General features: G+C 34.8%; 1 protein-coding gene across 6 annotated transcripts in view; it reads left to right on the plus strand.

The window, feature by feature from the left end:
- Positions 1–17,020, plus strand: part of PIAS1 (protein inhibitor of activated STAT 1) — a 115,623-nt gene that overhangs the window by 80,629 nt on the left and 17,974 nt on the right. For all 6 annotated transcript variants that reach the window (XM_077881632.1, XM_077881638.1, XM_077881636.1 and 3 more), the window contains 2 exons: positions 302–407; positions 10,522–10,595. In XM_077881632.1, the coding sequence (XP_077737758.1) occupies positions 302–407; positions 10,522–10,595 (180 nt within the window). The remainder of the gene's footprint in view (positions 1–301; positions 408–10,521; positions 10,596–17,020) is intronic.

The following is a 17,020-nucleotide window of genomic DNA, read 5'->3' on the forward strand; positions in this document are numbered from 1 at the left end:
AAGTAGCCGGGTAATATAGAAGCATGACAGGCCTGGCTTTATTGCTTGAAAGTTGCAAAATTCTTTTACTTCTTTATACCTACCTTTCCTCGTCCATAAAAGTAGGTTTATGACCACCTCAGCAGCTTTTTGGTTAGGACCAAATTAATTCCTGTTTGTGAAAACACCTGATAGTACCTGGCCACACAGTAGGTGTTTTAACAAGTGTTAGTTTTCTTTCCCTATCATTGTGGGATTAAAATAGATGTACTATTTACTTATATATGTTGTTTTTCTACATCTTTTTTTTTTTTTTTTCCAGAACTATTCCATGGCAGTGTATCTTGTAAAACAGTTGTCCTCAACAGTTCTTCTTCAGAGGTTACGAGCAAAGGGAATAAGGAATCCGGATCATTCTAGAGCTTTAAGTACGTATGATAAACTTATTTCATTTATGCAGCTGAACTATTCCGGTAAAGGTTAGGGTAGTAAATTTTCAAAAAAAGAAATTTCTTTTTTCACTAGAGCTTGTCATAGAAGATTCAAAACTCTGAAAACTTGTTTTCTGCACAAAGTAAATCAGGACTTAGAAGTAGTTTTAATCTTTGTTATGACCTATATTTTATAGTCTCTGTTTTACTGACCTTAAGATTAACATTAGGAAGCCAGTAAATGAATACAGAAGAATATTTTACTAAAACTTCATAAAATAAATAAATGTTTATGGAATCCTAGAAGACAGGAAATTTTGGCATGTATTCCATGAGAGTTATTTTATATTTAAGGTTTATCCAGGAAAAATGTGCAGGGGTATGTGATGATAGTATCCCTACATTAATAAAATAAAAGGAGAGTCAGTGAGACGGTAAAAATAATAACGAAGCAAGTGCTGTTAGTCAGTTTTGTAGGCCTTGGACAAGTCACTACTTCTCTGAGTCTCATGTTCCTCATCTGTAACAAGAAGTTGTTACCATATGATTTCTAAAGCTCCTCTAAGTCTAGATTCATAGTTATGAATAACTAGATGGTTCATTTTGTTGTGTAGAATGTGCAATGCAGCAAGGTCTGCAAATTGACCTTTCTGGCCTCAGTTTTTGAGGATGAAGGCCAGAGGTTGGCAGCCTTTCCCAAGAGTTCACCTCTAAGTTCTTCTTTTGTTCTTTTCTTTGTGAGAGATAGATTCTTTATGGATGGATTTGGGGATGGTTCTGTCTCAGGGAACAAAACTTTTACAGGCAGGAATTAGCTCCTCTTTAACAGTTCTTTATGTGAGTTAATTAATGAAACCCACTCTCAGATTTGTTGTTAGACACACTCTGGTGAAAAGTACTATAGTAGTAGGGCCAGCTTTCTCTCACTTTCCTCTGTGGCATAGCTTTTATCTTTTTTTTTTTTCTCCAACCTATTTCTGTGCCAGAGTAAAAGATCCCACTAACTCCAGAATAGCAGTATACTCTCAGTAGTTCATCGAAGGACTTTCTGCATTAAAGGAACCGTTTTTTAGGGGCGGCTAGGTGGCTCAGTCGGTTAAGTGTCTGCCTTGGTGTTAGGTCATGATCCCAGGGTTCTGGGATCAAGCTCCTCATTGGGCTCCCTGCTCAGTGGGAAGTTTGCTCCCTCTCCCTCTGCCTACTGCTCCCCCTGCTTTGCTCTCTCTCTATGTCAAATAAATACATTAAAAAATCTGAGAGGAAAGAAAAAAAGAAAGAGAAGAAGGAAAGAAGAAAAGAAAAAAGAACTCTTTTTAAAATGAAAATAATCCTGAGTCAAGAGGAACATACTTTTGGCTACTGCCTCTGTAGATATTCCTCAAAAGACAGTGGAGAGCTACAATGACAGCCCTGGCTTGGGATCTAGGGGAAAGAAAGCACCAGTTGGCAGAGACAGAGACGAAAACGGATAAGCATCTGCTTTGAATGAGAATACAAGACAAGAATTTTTCTTTTTTCACACTTGCTGAAGTCCATTCATGGTCATTCTACTGAAATCTTCATATTTGCCACATAGCACTAGAATCTCAGCTAATCAGAAAGTGTTATGGAATTATGTGAGCTTGTGTGGAAAAAGTAACACCAACAAATAAGGCAGATGAGGCTGTTATTAATAATAGTAGTAGTAGTAGTAAGGCAACTGTTTTTGCTCAAGCTGTTCACTCTTCCCCACTTGTAGTTGAGCACCATCTGGAGGGAGAGTGGGAAGGTGAGCCTAGGATTATTTTATTTTCAGGAAGGAAACACTGTTAGTCACTATTAAGCAGCAAAAACGTCTCATTTCAGAGGCTGTTTATCTTGTCTGTGATACAATGCTGGAAGAGGAGAGTAGATGCAGATTGGGTGGGATTTTTGTAGCAGTTTATATCTTATTTTATTGGCTTGGAGAACCAATAGAACATTACTTTGGATCCTTCCAATAAGACATTCGTTGTAATTGGCTAAAAAGCAGATTATTTGCCTTTATGATATCTATAAAGAAAGAACATTCTGAATAAATTGATTGTATAATTAAAAGATTGTATAAAACAACTTGACAGAAAGAAATGTTGACAGGTTTCTCCAGATATTTTTGAAGAATCAAATTACCTAAAAATATATTCATAGTAAGTTATTCTCAATCTTATCAGTAAATTCTGCTAGCAGAGTTGTATTCATCAAGTCAGGCACTATTATGTTCTTGAAAGAATAAACTTAGTAATATTGAGACTTCTCATAGAGAAATCTACTCTGATTCATTTGGTTTAGTAGATTTTTGTTTTGTTTCTGCCTTTGTAAAGAGTTGTCCCCTCTATCACAAAGGCAGCTCTTTACTAGTTTTTGGTCACATTCCTATCACCTTTCCCTCTTCCCTGCAGCAGTCACTTTAAACCTTGGTCATAGTTTACTCAGACACTACTCTCCCTCTGTCAGCCCACTGCCACTGCAAGAAATTGGGGCTATAGGGTGTGAATTCTCCCAACTATCTTATTTCTTCCGTAATCTTAGTGCCACCATAACTGCTTTTTCAACTTATCTATACTTGTACCTATCCTTACTTATTCTCTTCAGTCTCAGGAGGAAATGTCCCTTTTTCGGCTCCAAGTTAATCTTTTATTCATTTATTCTTCTCATTCAAGAAATTATATTAAGAGTCTACAGTGTTCCAGGCACAGGAGAATATAGCATTAAGACACACACCGTCTCTGCATCCCTTAGAAGTTTGCAGTCTGGTGGGAAAGACAGAATTAAATGATTGAACAAGTCATTAATGAATTAGAGTTGTGACATGTGCCTTGAAGAAGAAAGACAGGGAACTCTGGAGGTGACAACAGAAGAATATAGTCCTCTCTGGTGCTGTGATGTTTAAGACAAGACTATAAGGGTGAAGAGGAGTGAAGTCCTAAGATGAGAGGGAGGGAAATGCCAAGAGACAAGGCCTATGGAGCTAGATCAGAGAGAACAGAGGAGGACAGTGTCCATAGAGATAGCCATGGGGGGAGTTCATGCAGAGTGGCATGATCAGATTTGGGCAATAAGAAGATTGCTCTGAAGACTGAATTGAAGAGAGGCTGGACTGACATAGTGAGGCCAGTTAGGAACCTGTTGTCCAGGTAAGAGGTGATAGTGTCTTGAACATATGTAATCATGCTAGACATAAAAGTTGATGGCTTGAGAACTGTTGAAGGGTAGCAACAGTGGTGAATTACATGTGGTGAGTGAAGGAAAAGGAGAAGTCAAGGAGGGGTTCTAGGCCTCTTAAGCCAGTTAGATAGCAGTGCCATTTACTGTAATGGAAAAACAGTGTGGAAAAGATTGGAGTGCAGAGGAAAGATCCGAGTGTATGTTTACACTAGTATTTGAGATGTCTATGAGACATCCAGGTGGAGGTGCTCAGAAGTAGTGTTATGAGACCTCACTCCCTCCTTTATCTGCTCTCTGTCCCTCTATGAACTCTTCCTGTCAGCCTTCCCTGTCGGGTCTTTTTCATCCTTTAAAAAATACAAAAACAAGCTATCCTCTACTCTGGATAGAGCTCTTGTGTTTCTCCTGTTGTCCTCATCCCACTTTGTTTAGAGTGCTCTACCCTTGCTGTCCCTCTCCCTGCTGCAACCCATTGCGCTCTTTTAGCCCCTGTCATTCCACTGGTGTCACAAGTAAGTCTGATTGCCAGATTTAAAGTTTATCTTTCCAGTTTTCATCTTAGATATTTTTGCTGTATTTCACACCAACTACTTTCTCCTTGAAAGTCTCTTCTCTGGCTCTTTCTTCTCAATCACTTGCTTTCAGTGGATTCTCTTATGGGAAGCATCCTAAATGTTTGTTTTCCCTAGGGTGTCATCCTTGGTCCGCTTTTCTGCATACTTTGCCTAGAGATAATCACATCTAGTCTTGTGGTTTAAATTAGCACTGACTCCCCAATACATACCTTCATCCCAGACTTTCCACTTAATTTAAAATATAAATGTGTATAGCTAGCTAACTGCCCTTACCAAAACATTCCACTGGTTCCTCAGATTCAATTATTTAAAACCAAACCCTATCAAACTTCCACCCTAAATATTTCTCAAATCTGTCTTCTCTCTTCCTACCATCGCTGCCCTCATTTAAGCTCTCATATTCTGCCTTTATTTTAAAAACATATTCTTGGGCAGCCTGGGTGGCTTAGCGTTTTAGCGCTGCCTTCAGCCTAGGGGTGATCCTGGAGACCTGGGATCGAGTCCCACGTCGGGCTCCCTGCATGGAGCATGCTTCTCCCTCTGCCTCTTTCTCTCTGTGTGTGTCTCATGAATAAATAAATTAAATCTTTAAAAAAAAAACCTATTCTTCAATAATATATCCTTCTTCATATCTCTCTCCTGGTAGCAACCTAAGTGATTAATGCAGATCTAATCTTACTGTTCCCTTGTAGTCCATGACTTGTTAACATCAGTGAAGTAAAAACTCCAGCTTTGTTAGCATGGCAGATGCAGCTTTCCATGAAGTGGCACCTGCTTACTACTTTCCAGTGTCATCTGTATTTACCCTTCTTCTTGTACTTCATATTCCCAAAATACTGAATTCTTTTCTTTTATGCACTGCTCTGCCAGTATAGTTCTGTTTCTAAACTTGCTTCCTCTTTGACTGACTCCAGTTATTTTTCATGCTTCACTTTTTCCAGGAGGCATCTCTGAACCCCCCGGAGTAGATAAGTTGACTTTCAGCTAACTTCCTGAACACATTTCCATTAGACCACATTAGAGATGATCCCACTGAGCATCTTTACTCTCTACCAGACTGAGTTCCTCTTGGGCAGGAATTTAATCTTATTTATCTTTGAATTCGTAGTGCACGATTCCTGGAGTATAGTAGATCCTCAGATTTCTCTTGAGGTAAACTGATTAAAAGAGACAGAATAAAAATCCCGTCTCTGTGCTTCTGTTTCCTTGCTTCTGAAATGAAGTATTCGACTTAATATGTTAAGTTGCTTACAGCCTTAAAGTTCTAAAAGAATGACTATAAAATAATCTGATATTAAGGAACAATAGAAATTATTAAAAAACAACTCTAAAGCAGCAGAAATAGAGAAATCTGTGATGATGGAAATGTACATTTTGTCCCGTGTAATAGCTACAAGCAACATGTGGCTGTGAGCTCTGAAATGTGGCCAGTGCAACCAAGGAACTGAATTTTAAATTGTATTTATTTTAAATATAGCCACATGTGACTGACTGGTGGCTGACTCTCATAAGTCATGATAACAGAGATTTTTTTAAAGATTAACTTTAAATGTGGCTCGCTATAACTTTATTATAGGTAATATTATAAAATACTGTTACCACTGTACTCAGTGACACAGGAAAACTTTAATTCCTAGAAGACTTTCCACATGTTGGTTGATGGTTGCAGGGTAAATATTATGACTTGTCTTTATTTTTTATTCCCTTGCCCACATGTTATAAGGATTTTGCTTACTTTATTTTCCCTCACTTTCTTGTGATTCAATTTAACATGGTGATTACTCCTCCCTTCTCTGCTTTCTTTTGGTTATGTTTATTGATGTATAGTTTACAAAAATAAAAATTAACCTTTTTAATTGTACAGTTTGATGAATTTTATAGGTGCATGCAATCATGAACCACTGCCACAATCAAAATATAGAACATCCTTCATCCCAGAAAGTTTCCCCTGTGGTCTCTTGCAGTTCATCTCATCCCCTTAGTCTCAGTTCCTATAACTGTTGATGTGATCTCTGTCTCTGTAGTTTTGTCTTTTCTAAAACATTAGTAAATGTTTTTGAGGCTCATCTATGTAATTTGTTCTTTATTACTGAGTAGTATTCCATTAATCTGTATCATCGTTTGTTTATCCACTTATCAATTAATGGACAGTGAGGTTGTTTCCAGTTTTGCATTATCACAAGTAAAGCTACTAAAATATTTACAGTTTGCATATGGATATCCCAGTTTTATAGATATATATTTTTTTCTCTTGGGCAAATATTTAGAACACAGACAGCTGGGTCACATGATATGTGTATGGAAAATGGATTGATAGTTTCTTATAAAATGTATATGCCATTTGTGCATTCCTACCAATTATGTATGTAATTTCAAGTTTTTCTCCATCCCTACTAGTGCTTTGTATTGTCAGGTTGCCTTGATATATAGCTATTTTAGTGTCTAATAGTATCTTGTTATGGTTTTAATTTATATTTTCCTCATGACTAATGATGTTACATGCTTACTTGGTATTCTTATAACTCCTTTGATAGAGTATCTGTTCAAATCTTTTCCCTCTTTCTTTGTAAGGTTTGTGCTTTTTGTGTACTGTGAAGCCTTTGCCTAACTCAAGGTTAAACATTCTTTTTCTAGAGGTTTTACTTTTTTAGCTCTTAGATTTAGTTTTGCAATTCATTTTAAGTTAATTTTCGTGTATGATGCAAGGTGAGGTTAGAGATTCATTCTCCCCATATAGATACCCAGTTGTTCCAACGTTTGTTGAAAAAACTTTTTCTGCATTTAATTACCTTTCAAAAACCAATTGACAAAAAAGAAAAAAAGAAACAAAAACCAAAAACCAATTGACCATAGATGTAGAATCTATTTTGAGACTCTGTTATTTTCCATTGACCTATAAGTCTATTTTTATGCTAATACAACAGTCTTGATTACTGTAGCTTGATAGTAGTGAGTCTTAAAGTCAGATAGTCTTCCAACTTTGTTTTTCAGAATTGTTTGAACTAAGTCAACAACTCTTAAGTCGATATATAAAAAGATGATACAGTATGTCAACTATACTTCAATTAAAATAAAAAGAGATAATCCATAGTAACCAAGTAGAGTTTATTCCAGGAATATCAGGTTCATACAATATATCTGAAAATCAGTCAGTATAATTCACCTTCTCAGCAAACTAAAAGAAAAAAAAAAGAACAGATCATATGATCAGCTCCATAGGTGCAGAAGAAACATCAGGTCAAACTTCAATATCTATTCTTAGCAAAATAGAAGAGAAGGGAAGGGAACAGTTTCAGTGTAATAAATAGCATTTACAAAAAGCCTTTAGCTAATATTATAGTTAGTGAAAAACTTGAATGCTTTCCCCATAAGATGGGGAAAAAGGAAAGAATATCTGCTCTTAATATTTTTGTTCAGTCTTGCCCTTGAGATCCCAGCCAGCACAATAAGGCAAGAAAAAAGAAACATATAGATTGGAAATGAATAAATAATAATTGTCTTTACTTGAAGATGACTTCATTATGTATGTAGAAAAAAACCCAAATAATTTATTAAAAAGTTACTAGAGCTAATCCATGAGTTTAGCAAGGTTGCAGAATACAGTCAACAATTCTAAGTCAATTAATAAAAAGATGATACAGTATGTCAACTACCTTTAAAATTTAAAAAGATAATCCATAGTAAAATGGAAAGTGAAATTCATAAAACAAAGAATTTACTATAACATCCAGAAATATGAAAGGCTCACAAAATATGTGCAATATGTATGTATATGCTGAAAATTTCAAAATAATGCCAAGAGAAATTAAAATAATACCTTAATAATAATGGGGAGACATGTCATGTTAATGGATCAGAACACTCAGTATTGTTATTAGAGAGATGTCAGCTCTCTCCAAATTGGCCTGTAGATTAAATTCAAGATCCAATCTTGAATCTAATCCCAATCTAATCAGTATCCTAGTAGGATCTTTTAAAGTGTCTTCACATGAAAGGATTGACTAAGATTGATTCTATACTAGCAGAGGCAAAAATCAAAGGCTTTTTATTTTTTAAAAAAGAAAATAGAAATTGGCCTGCTGATTCTAAAATAATTTCAGAAAATTCTGCCTTTTCTAAGAGAAAGTGAACGTACAAATCACGTTAAGTAGCAATAGCTAATATTTATTGAATATTGTTATCTTAAAGCATTTTATATGTATTCATTCATTTAATCCTTAGAACATTGCTATGAGGTGCTGTTATTCCCATAACTTGGCTAACATCTGGATTCTAAGTTAGACTGGTTCTAGATCCTGGTATTCTTAACCACTACTTCAGGTTTCCTCTCCTGTTTCAGTTTCTTTAGGAAGTACTAACCAGTGAACTTTGTTTTGCATAACACAGATATTATGGTCTGTTGTATTCCTTTATATAAGTGGAAGTTTAAATAGATAAAATCCAAACTTTCCATTGCTGTGTGTAGGGTAAGGTGGTGAAGGTGGTGAAGGTTTGCAGCATGCAGAATGGCTAGTAATCCATTACATTTCTGTTTACATGCTTATATTGTATGATGGTTATGCTACCTTTATTTAAAAAGATACTATTTGTTAAATGTATCTTTATAAGAAAAGATTGACTAATATTGGGTCTATAATGACACAGGTACACTTCCCACAATTCACATATGGTATTATATAGCATAAGTGATGTGGTAACTATATTTTCCAAACTAAAACCTAGGGATTTTATGCCTTTTCAGCTGTGAGAGGCAGCCTATGAATTATATAGATTTCAAACATTTGGAATTTCCAGGCCAAATGTAAATGACTTTTTACTCTGGCATCAAAATCACATCTGGAGCTTTTAAAAAAAGACCCGTTGGTATCCCTTTTTCCCCTTCTGAATCAGTGGGCAATTACAAGTTCGGAAACATTGTAGGTAGTTCTGATGTGTATCATAGTTGAGATTTGTTAATTTATGGAGACAGAATATCTAAAATGTAGACCATACTGGGGCACCTGGCTGGCTCAGTCAGAAGAAAAGCGTGCAACTCTTGATTTCAGGGTTGTGAGTTCAAGCCCCACATTGGGTGTAGAAATTACTTAAATAAATAAAACTTTAAAAAGTAAGTGGAATAAAATGTGGACCATCTCAAAAAAAAAAAAATCCAGATTGCATTGATCACCATGTTTAATAAAGGCAAGACTGACTCTTCATTCTCATAAATGGTTATCAGCACAACAGACATCTACTCTGAAATCATTCTTCCTTATTGGAGTAGTTTTCTACTCCCCATTTTCTTAATTCTACTATGTATTAACTCTCTGGTTATACTTAGTTGTGCCACAGCTTTGAAATCTGTGATTGACTATGTACACAGCCACTCCACTTGGGCCCACATCACTCACAGATTTCAAAGTCACTGTGGAATAATTTCTAAAAATACTGGAGTATTACATTTTCACATTTCTAGTTTCACTCCAGTGTGGTTTAATTGAAGTTCCAAACTTAGGTTTTCAGAAGTAACATATGCCTCAGGATTCCTGAGAAGTGTGTAGGTCCTTGTTATATGAGACTGACAACAAGTGACAGAACAGCCATTATTACTAGTGCCTCCATTTGTAAAAACCACGGAAAGTTTGAGCTAAAAAGACTTAGAGATTATCTAGCGTGGGTTCTTATTTTGCTAGAAGCAAAATTAAGCTCAGAGAGGAGGATTGACTTGTCTAAGATAGCATAATTAGTTTATAAATAAATACAAAACTCAGTTATATGGGGGAAAAAAGCAGTTGAACTTTTTTCTTTCCATAATTTGAAAAGAATTAATGTATTTTCATAATTTAAGAATTTAATTAATAGAAAAATAGAAATAATATATTAACATAAATATATTAATATTTCGTTATCTGAGCTTTGGAAAAATTTATAAATGTTTTTATAGTCAGTATTGATTAATTTCTTTAAAAACAGTATTGGCAAAAAAGATAATGGTCATAGTTTAAAAGAAAGAAAAACTTTATTCAGTTTCTTAGAATCATAAAAGGAAAAGATTCTGCTATGTCAGCTTACTATAGAAATTTCCTATATGTTACACAATGCAGTTTTGTTCCATGAATGAGAAATAGGAAACTTACAGGAAATATAGTCAGTCTATAGGTATATGGTTATTTCCCTTTTGCTTATGATAGGAATTATAAATCATGTAATTGTTTTTAACTTTTCACTTAATTGGAGATAATTGAACAGATGATTTTTGAGGTTTTTTTTTTTAACCTCTCATTTTAAGTTGCTTGTTCTTTTTTTCTTATGTTGCATCACTGATGTATCTTTAATAAACATGTTCTGTTTGTTTTTTCTTCAATGAATTTCAGTTAAAGAGAAATTGACTGCGGATCCAGACAGTGAAATAGCTACAACCAGCCTAAGGGTTTCTCTACTATGTCCAGTAAGTGTTACTGAATACTTGCTTTCCAGAAGATTCAACATACATTTTTCTCCTCTTATGAAGTATTTCCAATATTTGCAAAATGATGTTTACTTTTGAAATGTACCCACCTTTGTCACAGTTTCTGAAAAGTAAAAAGACATTATTATCTAGTTATAAGATTTGGAATCTAACCAGATTTTTAAGTCTAAAAATTTTCTACTCTTAGTAAGCTGTATTTAAATATTGCTGTGATGATTAATGATTATTTCTCAGACTCAAGTATAAAGTCTTCAGATAAGGAATGTGTATTATCTTGATGCATTTATTAAAATTGCATTTTTAAAATAGTATCCTTTTGAATAGAAATCTAGCTATGATTTACCAACACATTTAGTTTAACCATTTGCCAACAATGACTACATTGTAAGAATCTACCAATTAAAAACTGTTCTGTTTCATCTGAATAACTGAATTGGTTATGCATATAAAAATAACCTAGAAATATTTTTAAAACAGAAAATGAGGTCAAAATCAATCATTTGTACAAAATGAGTATAAGGTCCAAAACATACCAGATGATTAAACTCGTAGTGAAAAGATTTCCCTAAAAAAATATGTTGCTAAGATTTCTTTCTTAGCCAGTTTGATATTAGGTCCACAGTTATAGGAGTGGTAATTGAATGTAGCTTTCGTACAAAAATATGTGAAAAACTAGGAGTAAATTACTTTGACATTTTAATTATCTTTTATTCTATAATTAATCAAATTATTCATATCTAAATTAGGGAGAAAGTATGAAGAATAAGAGGACACAGCTGTTTCCTGACATGCCTGGATTGTTTGGGCAGGCCTGATATTGAAAGCTTTTAATATTGAAATCCTGCTAATCTAAGATGACGATGAAGTTATTATATTCTTAAACAAATAATTTAAACAGAAACTAATTTTTTTGTCCATCTTAGTCTTTTATAATTTATAAAATCTCAAACAGAAGATGAAAAAGCCATTAGCTCACAGATTATGTATAATACTGTATTTGATGTAGCTCTTAGAAAAACTTTTTGTTTCATAATTAGTGCTAAGGGAACCCCTATTCATTATTAGGCTTTTGTAAAATTACAGAAAAAAGTACAGTGGAGTTAATAAAACCCCCCCAAATCCTATCTTCTTGTATATATCCTTATATTTCTTTATTCCTTAAAATAGCCAATCTTTTTCTTAGGGAAAGTATTTTGATTCCATCCTTTTTAATGTTATTAAAATTCTTTCCCAAATACATGATGCAATCATTTGATAAAACTGAAAGGACAAATAGAAAGCAACATGATAATAGTAAAAGACTTAATACTCTACTTTCAGTTATGAATAGAATAACCAGACAGAAAGTCACTAATGAAGCAGAGGAATTAAACAGTGAAGATCAATTGGACCATATAATACTCCACCAATAATAGCAGATCACACATTCTTCAGTATAGACCACGTGTTAGGCCACAAAACAAGCCTTAGTAAGTTCAAGTCATACAAAGTATCTTCTTTGACCACAGTGGGATGAAACTAGAAGTCAATAGTGAAGGAAAACAAGAAAATCCACAAATAGGTGGAAATTAAACAATACACTCTTAAACAGCCAGTGAATTAAAGTAGTCATCACAGGGAATTCAGAAAGGATCTGGAGACAAATGAAAATGAAAACACAATACACCAAAATTTATGGGATGCAGCAAAAGCAGTAGGAAGAGGGAAGTTTATAGCAGTTAATATTTACATTAAAAAAAGAGGAAAGATCTCAAATCAACAGCCTAATGTTATGCCTCAAGAAGCTAAAAAGAAAAACAAACCCAAAATCAGCAGAAGGAAGGAAATAACAAAGATTAGCACAGAGATAAATGAAACAGAGAATAGAAAAACAATAGGAAAAAAAACAATGAGACCAAGAGTTAGTTTTTCAAAAAGATCAACAAAATTGACAAACTCTTAGCTAGACTAAGAAATAAAGAGGGTAGACTTCAATAGTTAAAATTAGAAATGGAAGAGAAGATGCTACAACTAATGAACTGATCCAACAGAAAGAAAGATTATCAGAGACTACTGTGAACAATTATGTGCCAATAAACAGGACAGCTTAAAAAAGAAATAGATAAATTCCTAGGAATTTACAACCTATCAAGATGAATCATGAAGAAATAAGAAATCTGAGCAAACCTATAGGTAGTGAAGAAAGTGAAGCACCAATCAAAAATCTGCCAACAAAGAAAAGCCCAGCACTCCATGGCTTCCCCAGAGAATCCTACCTTATGTTTATTTATTTATTTTTTTAAAAAAAGATTTTATTTATTTACTCATGATAGACATAGAGAGAGAGAGGCAGGCTCCATGCCGGGAGCCCGACGTGGGACTTGATCCCAGGACTCCAGGATCGCGCCCTGAGCCAAAGGCAGGCGCTAAACCGCCTAGCCACCCAGGGATCCACCTCCCTACCTTATGTTTAAAATACATTTAACACCAATCCTTTTCAGACTCTTCCAAATAATTGAGGAACCAGGGAATACTTCCAAACTCATTCTTTGAATCCAGCATTTCCCTGATCCCCAAACCAGATGAAACCAAACCATTAAAAAAATCACACACCATGACCAGTTGTTGGGATTTGTAGCTGGAATGTAAAGATGGTTCAGCGTACAAAAATCAATCTGTGGAGTGTCTGGGTGGCTCAGTCGGTTAAGTGTCTGCCCTTTGCTCAGGTCATGATCTCTGGGCCAGGGGATTGAGTCCAGAGTTGGGCTCCCTACTCAGCAGGGAGTCTGCTTCTTCCTCTGCCCCTCCCCACCATTCATGCCCTCCCTCCCTCCCTCTCTCTCAAATAAATAAAAATTTTAAAAAATCAATCATTGTAATATACCACATTAACAAAATGAAGGACAAAACCACATGATTATCTCAATTGATGGAAAAAAAGCATTTTGCAAAGTTCAATGCTCTTTCATTATAAAAAACACTCAACTAACTAGGAATAGAAGGAAGCTTCTGCAGCATAATAAAAACCATATATAAAAAGCCGAAAGCACACATGATACTCAATAGGACAAGAATGCCCACCTTCTCACTACTGCTGTTCAACAGAGTACTGGAAATTCTGGCCAGGGCAATTATACAAATAAAAGAAATAAGACCTAAAAATTAGAAAGGAAGTAAAATAATCTCTGTTCATAGATGTCATGGTCTTTTATGTAGAAAACCCTAAAGATTCCACATAAAAACAAAATCAGCAGAGTTGCAGGATACAAAATCAAAATACAAACTTAGTTGTATTTCTAAACACTAACAATAAACAATCCAGAATGGAAATTTAGAAAACAGTTCCACTTACAACAGCATCAAAAATAATAAAATACTTCAGAATAACCGTAATCAAGAAATAAGATTTGTACACTGAAAAGTATAAAACATTGCTGAAGGAAATTAAAGAAGACATAAATAAATGGAAAGACATCCCAGGTTCATGGATAGGAAGGCTGAATATTGTTAAAATATCTGTACTACCCGAAGTGATTTACAGATTCAGTGCAATCCCTATCAGAATCCCAATGGCATTTTTTGCAGAAATAGGAAAAAATAATCCTGAAATTCCTGTGGAATCTCAAAGGACCCCAGAGAGCCAAAAACAATATTTTAATGAGAACAAAGTTTGAGCTTCACATTCCCTGATTTCAAAACATACTACAAAGCAACAGTAATTATGGTTAAGATGATGTGGTACAGAAATAAAGACAAATAGTGTTGACTATAATAATGGAATAGGGAGCCCAGAAACAGACTCTTGCATTTATGGACCAAGTTACCTTTCAACAGGGGTGCCAAGACTATGCAAGGGGGAAAAAAGTCTCTTCAACAAATGGTGTCTGGAAAACTGGGTATTTAAATGCAAAGTAAGGAAGTTGGGCCTTTCTACCACATGTAAAAAAGTAACTCAAAATGAATTAAAGACCTTAAACTTTTAAACTCTTAGAAGAAAATGTAGGGGGATAGTTTGATTGAATTTCACAGTGATTTCTTGGGCATAACACCAAAAATGTAAGTAGCAAAGCAAAAATAGAAGGACTATACCAAACTTAAAATCTGCATGTCAAAAAAAAAAAAAAATGAGAGTGAAAAAACCTATGGAGTGGGAGATCATTGCAAATCATATATCTGATAAGAGGTTAACAATATAAGAAACTTGGGATGCCTGGGTGGCTTAGTGGTTAAGTATCTGCCTTTGGCTCAAGGCATGATCCTGGAGTCCCAGGATCGAGTCCCACATCGGGCTCCCTGCATGGAGCCTGCTTCTCCCTCTGCCTGTGTTTCTGCTTCTCTCTCTCTTTATGTCTCTCATGAATAAATAAATAAAATCTTAAAAATATATATATATAAGAAACTTCTCCAGCTCAACAATAACAAACAACCTGATTGGAAAATGGGCAAAGGACTTGAATAGACATTTCTCCAAAGAAGATTTACAAATGGCCACAAACACATGGAAAGATGTTCTCCATTGCAAATCACTAAGGAAATGCAAATAAAATCCACATGAATTATTAATTTCATACCCATCAGGATGGCCACTATCCAAAGAAGAGTAGATACCAAATGTTGGTGAGGATGTAAAGACACTGGAACGAACCCTTGTACACTGTTGGTGGGAATGTAAAATGCTGCAGCCATTTTGGAAAACAGTGTGGAAGTTTCTCCAAAAAAGTAAAAAAAAAGTTTTGCCATATGCTCCAGTAGTTCCTCCTCTGGGTATATATTCAAAAGAATTCAAAGCAGGATCTCTAAAGAGAAAATTTGTGCACCTATGTTCATTACAACATTATTCACAATAGCTAAGAGGTAGAAGCAACCCAAATGTATTTTGAGAGATGAATGGATAAAGAAAATGTGGTAAATATGTATATACAGTGGAATACTATGCAACATTTAAAAAGAAGAAAGCCATGTCCTATGCTACAACATGGATGAACCTCTAAATCATTCTGATAAACAAATAAGCCAGTCACAAGAACATAAGCACTGTGATTCCACTCATATGAAGTATCTAAAGCAGTCAAGACCATAGAAACAAAATAAAAGGTGGTTACCAAGGATTAGGGGGGAGGGGGAATTAGTGTTAGTGGATATCAAGTTTCAGCGTTAGAAGATGAAAAAGTTCAAGAAGTCTCTTGCACAACAAGGTGAATATACTTAACACTACTGAATTGAATGCTTCAAAATGGTTAAGGTGGTAAATTTAATATTACATGTTTTTACCATGATAGAAAATACAGGCCAGAGTCATGGGGTGGGTTCTTAAGTAAGAACATTAAGATAAATGTTATAACAGATTATAGTGTAAAGGAAGCTGGCATTTTTTTTTAACATTAGGAAAATGGCTCACAGACCAAGGAAGTGGAAGGTAGGAAGAAGACAAAGATTTAAAAAAAAAAAAAAAAAAGTAACCTGTTTATCCTACCCTCCTTCCCCCAAACCCTTGGTATCTATTTTCCTCCTCCATGTGATTTTTTACCATCCCATTCCATTAGAAAATACCAGTTCAGAGACCGAGAAATTTAGTAAAGTGCAGAAACTTCATTTTCCATTTAAATCAATAGAAGAAGTCTTGTTTTTCTGCAGTCTCCTTTTAAAAGTGTTTATAGTTGTTCTAATATATGTGATGTTTATATCATTAGATGAAGCATTTATTCATATAGATAAGCATTGTGCTATAAATCTTGGCGTTTTTACTTAGAGAACTAGTTTTGGATTTTATAGTTCAGGTGATCTTTATCTTATTAGAAAATTATATACTTTTAAAGATTTTATTTATTTATTCATGAGAAATACAGAGAGAGAGAGGCAGAGACACAGGCAGAGGGAGAAGCAGGCTCCATGCAGGGAGCCTGATGTGGGACTTGATCCCCGGTCTCCAGGATCACACCCTGGGCTGAAGGTGGCACTAACCCTCTGAGCCACCAGGGCTGCCCTGTCTTACTAGAAAATATTAATCACGTTTTGCCTGTTGCACCTCTTAATAATGGGCCAACTTTAATGTTTCTTGCCTTATCGCCCCCGTTTCCTCCCTTTTTTAGTTGCAACAGCTTTAGCAGTTCATTTTAAATTGACATCTGCTTTTAAAATTCAGATTATAGAAAAAAACAACTATATATATAAAATCCATAATTATAATACTTTTATGGATTTCTATTTGGCCGAAGGGAAAATCCCTTTACAATTATTCTGGAACATTAAGACAATATATTTTAGGTATGTTTTTACTCCAAAAAGTAGAACTTGGTAACGACAACTCTTCTATATATCAAATTTATAGAATAATAAAAGAGATTTGTTCTCTTTGAACTATGTAAATATGATATCTGACTGTGCATTTGAATTGCCCTTGTGATATACACAGCTCAAAATAAATG

This window comes from Canis aureus, chromosome 32 (genome assembly GCF_053574225.1).
Source record: "Canis aureus isolate CA01 chromosome 32, VMU_Caureus_v.1.0, whole genome shotgun sequence".
NCBI classification, from domain to species: Eukaryota; Metazoa; Chordata; class Mammalia; order Carnivora; family Canidae; genus Canis; species Canis aureus.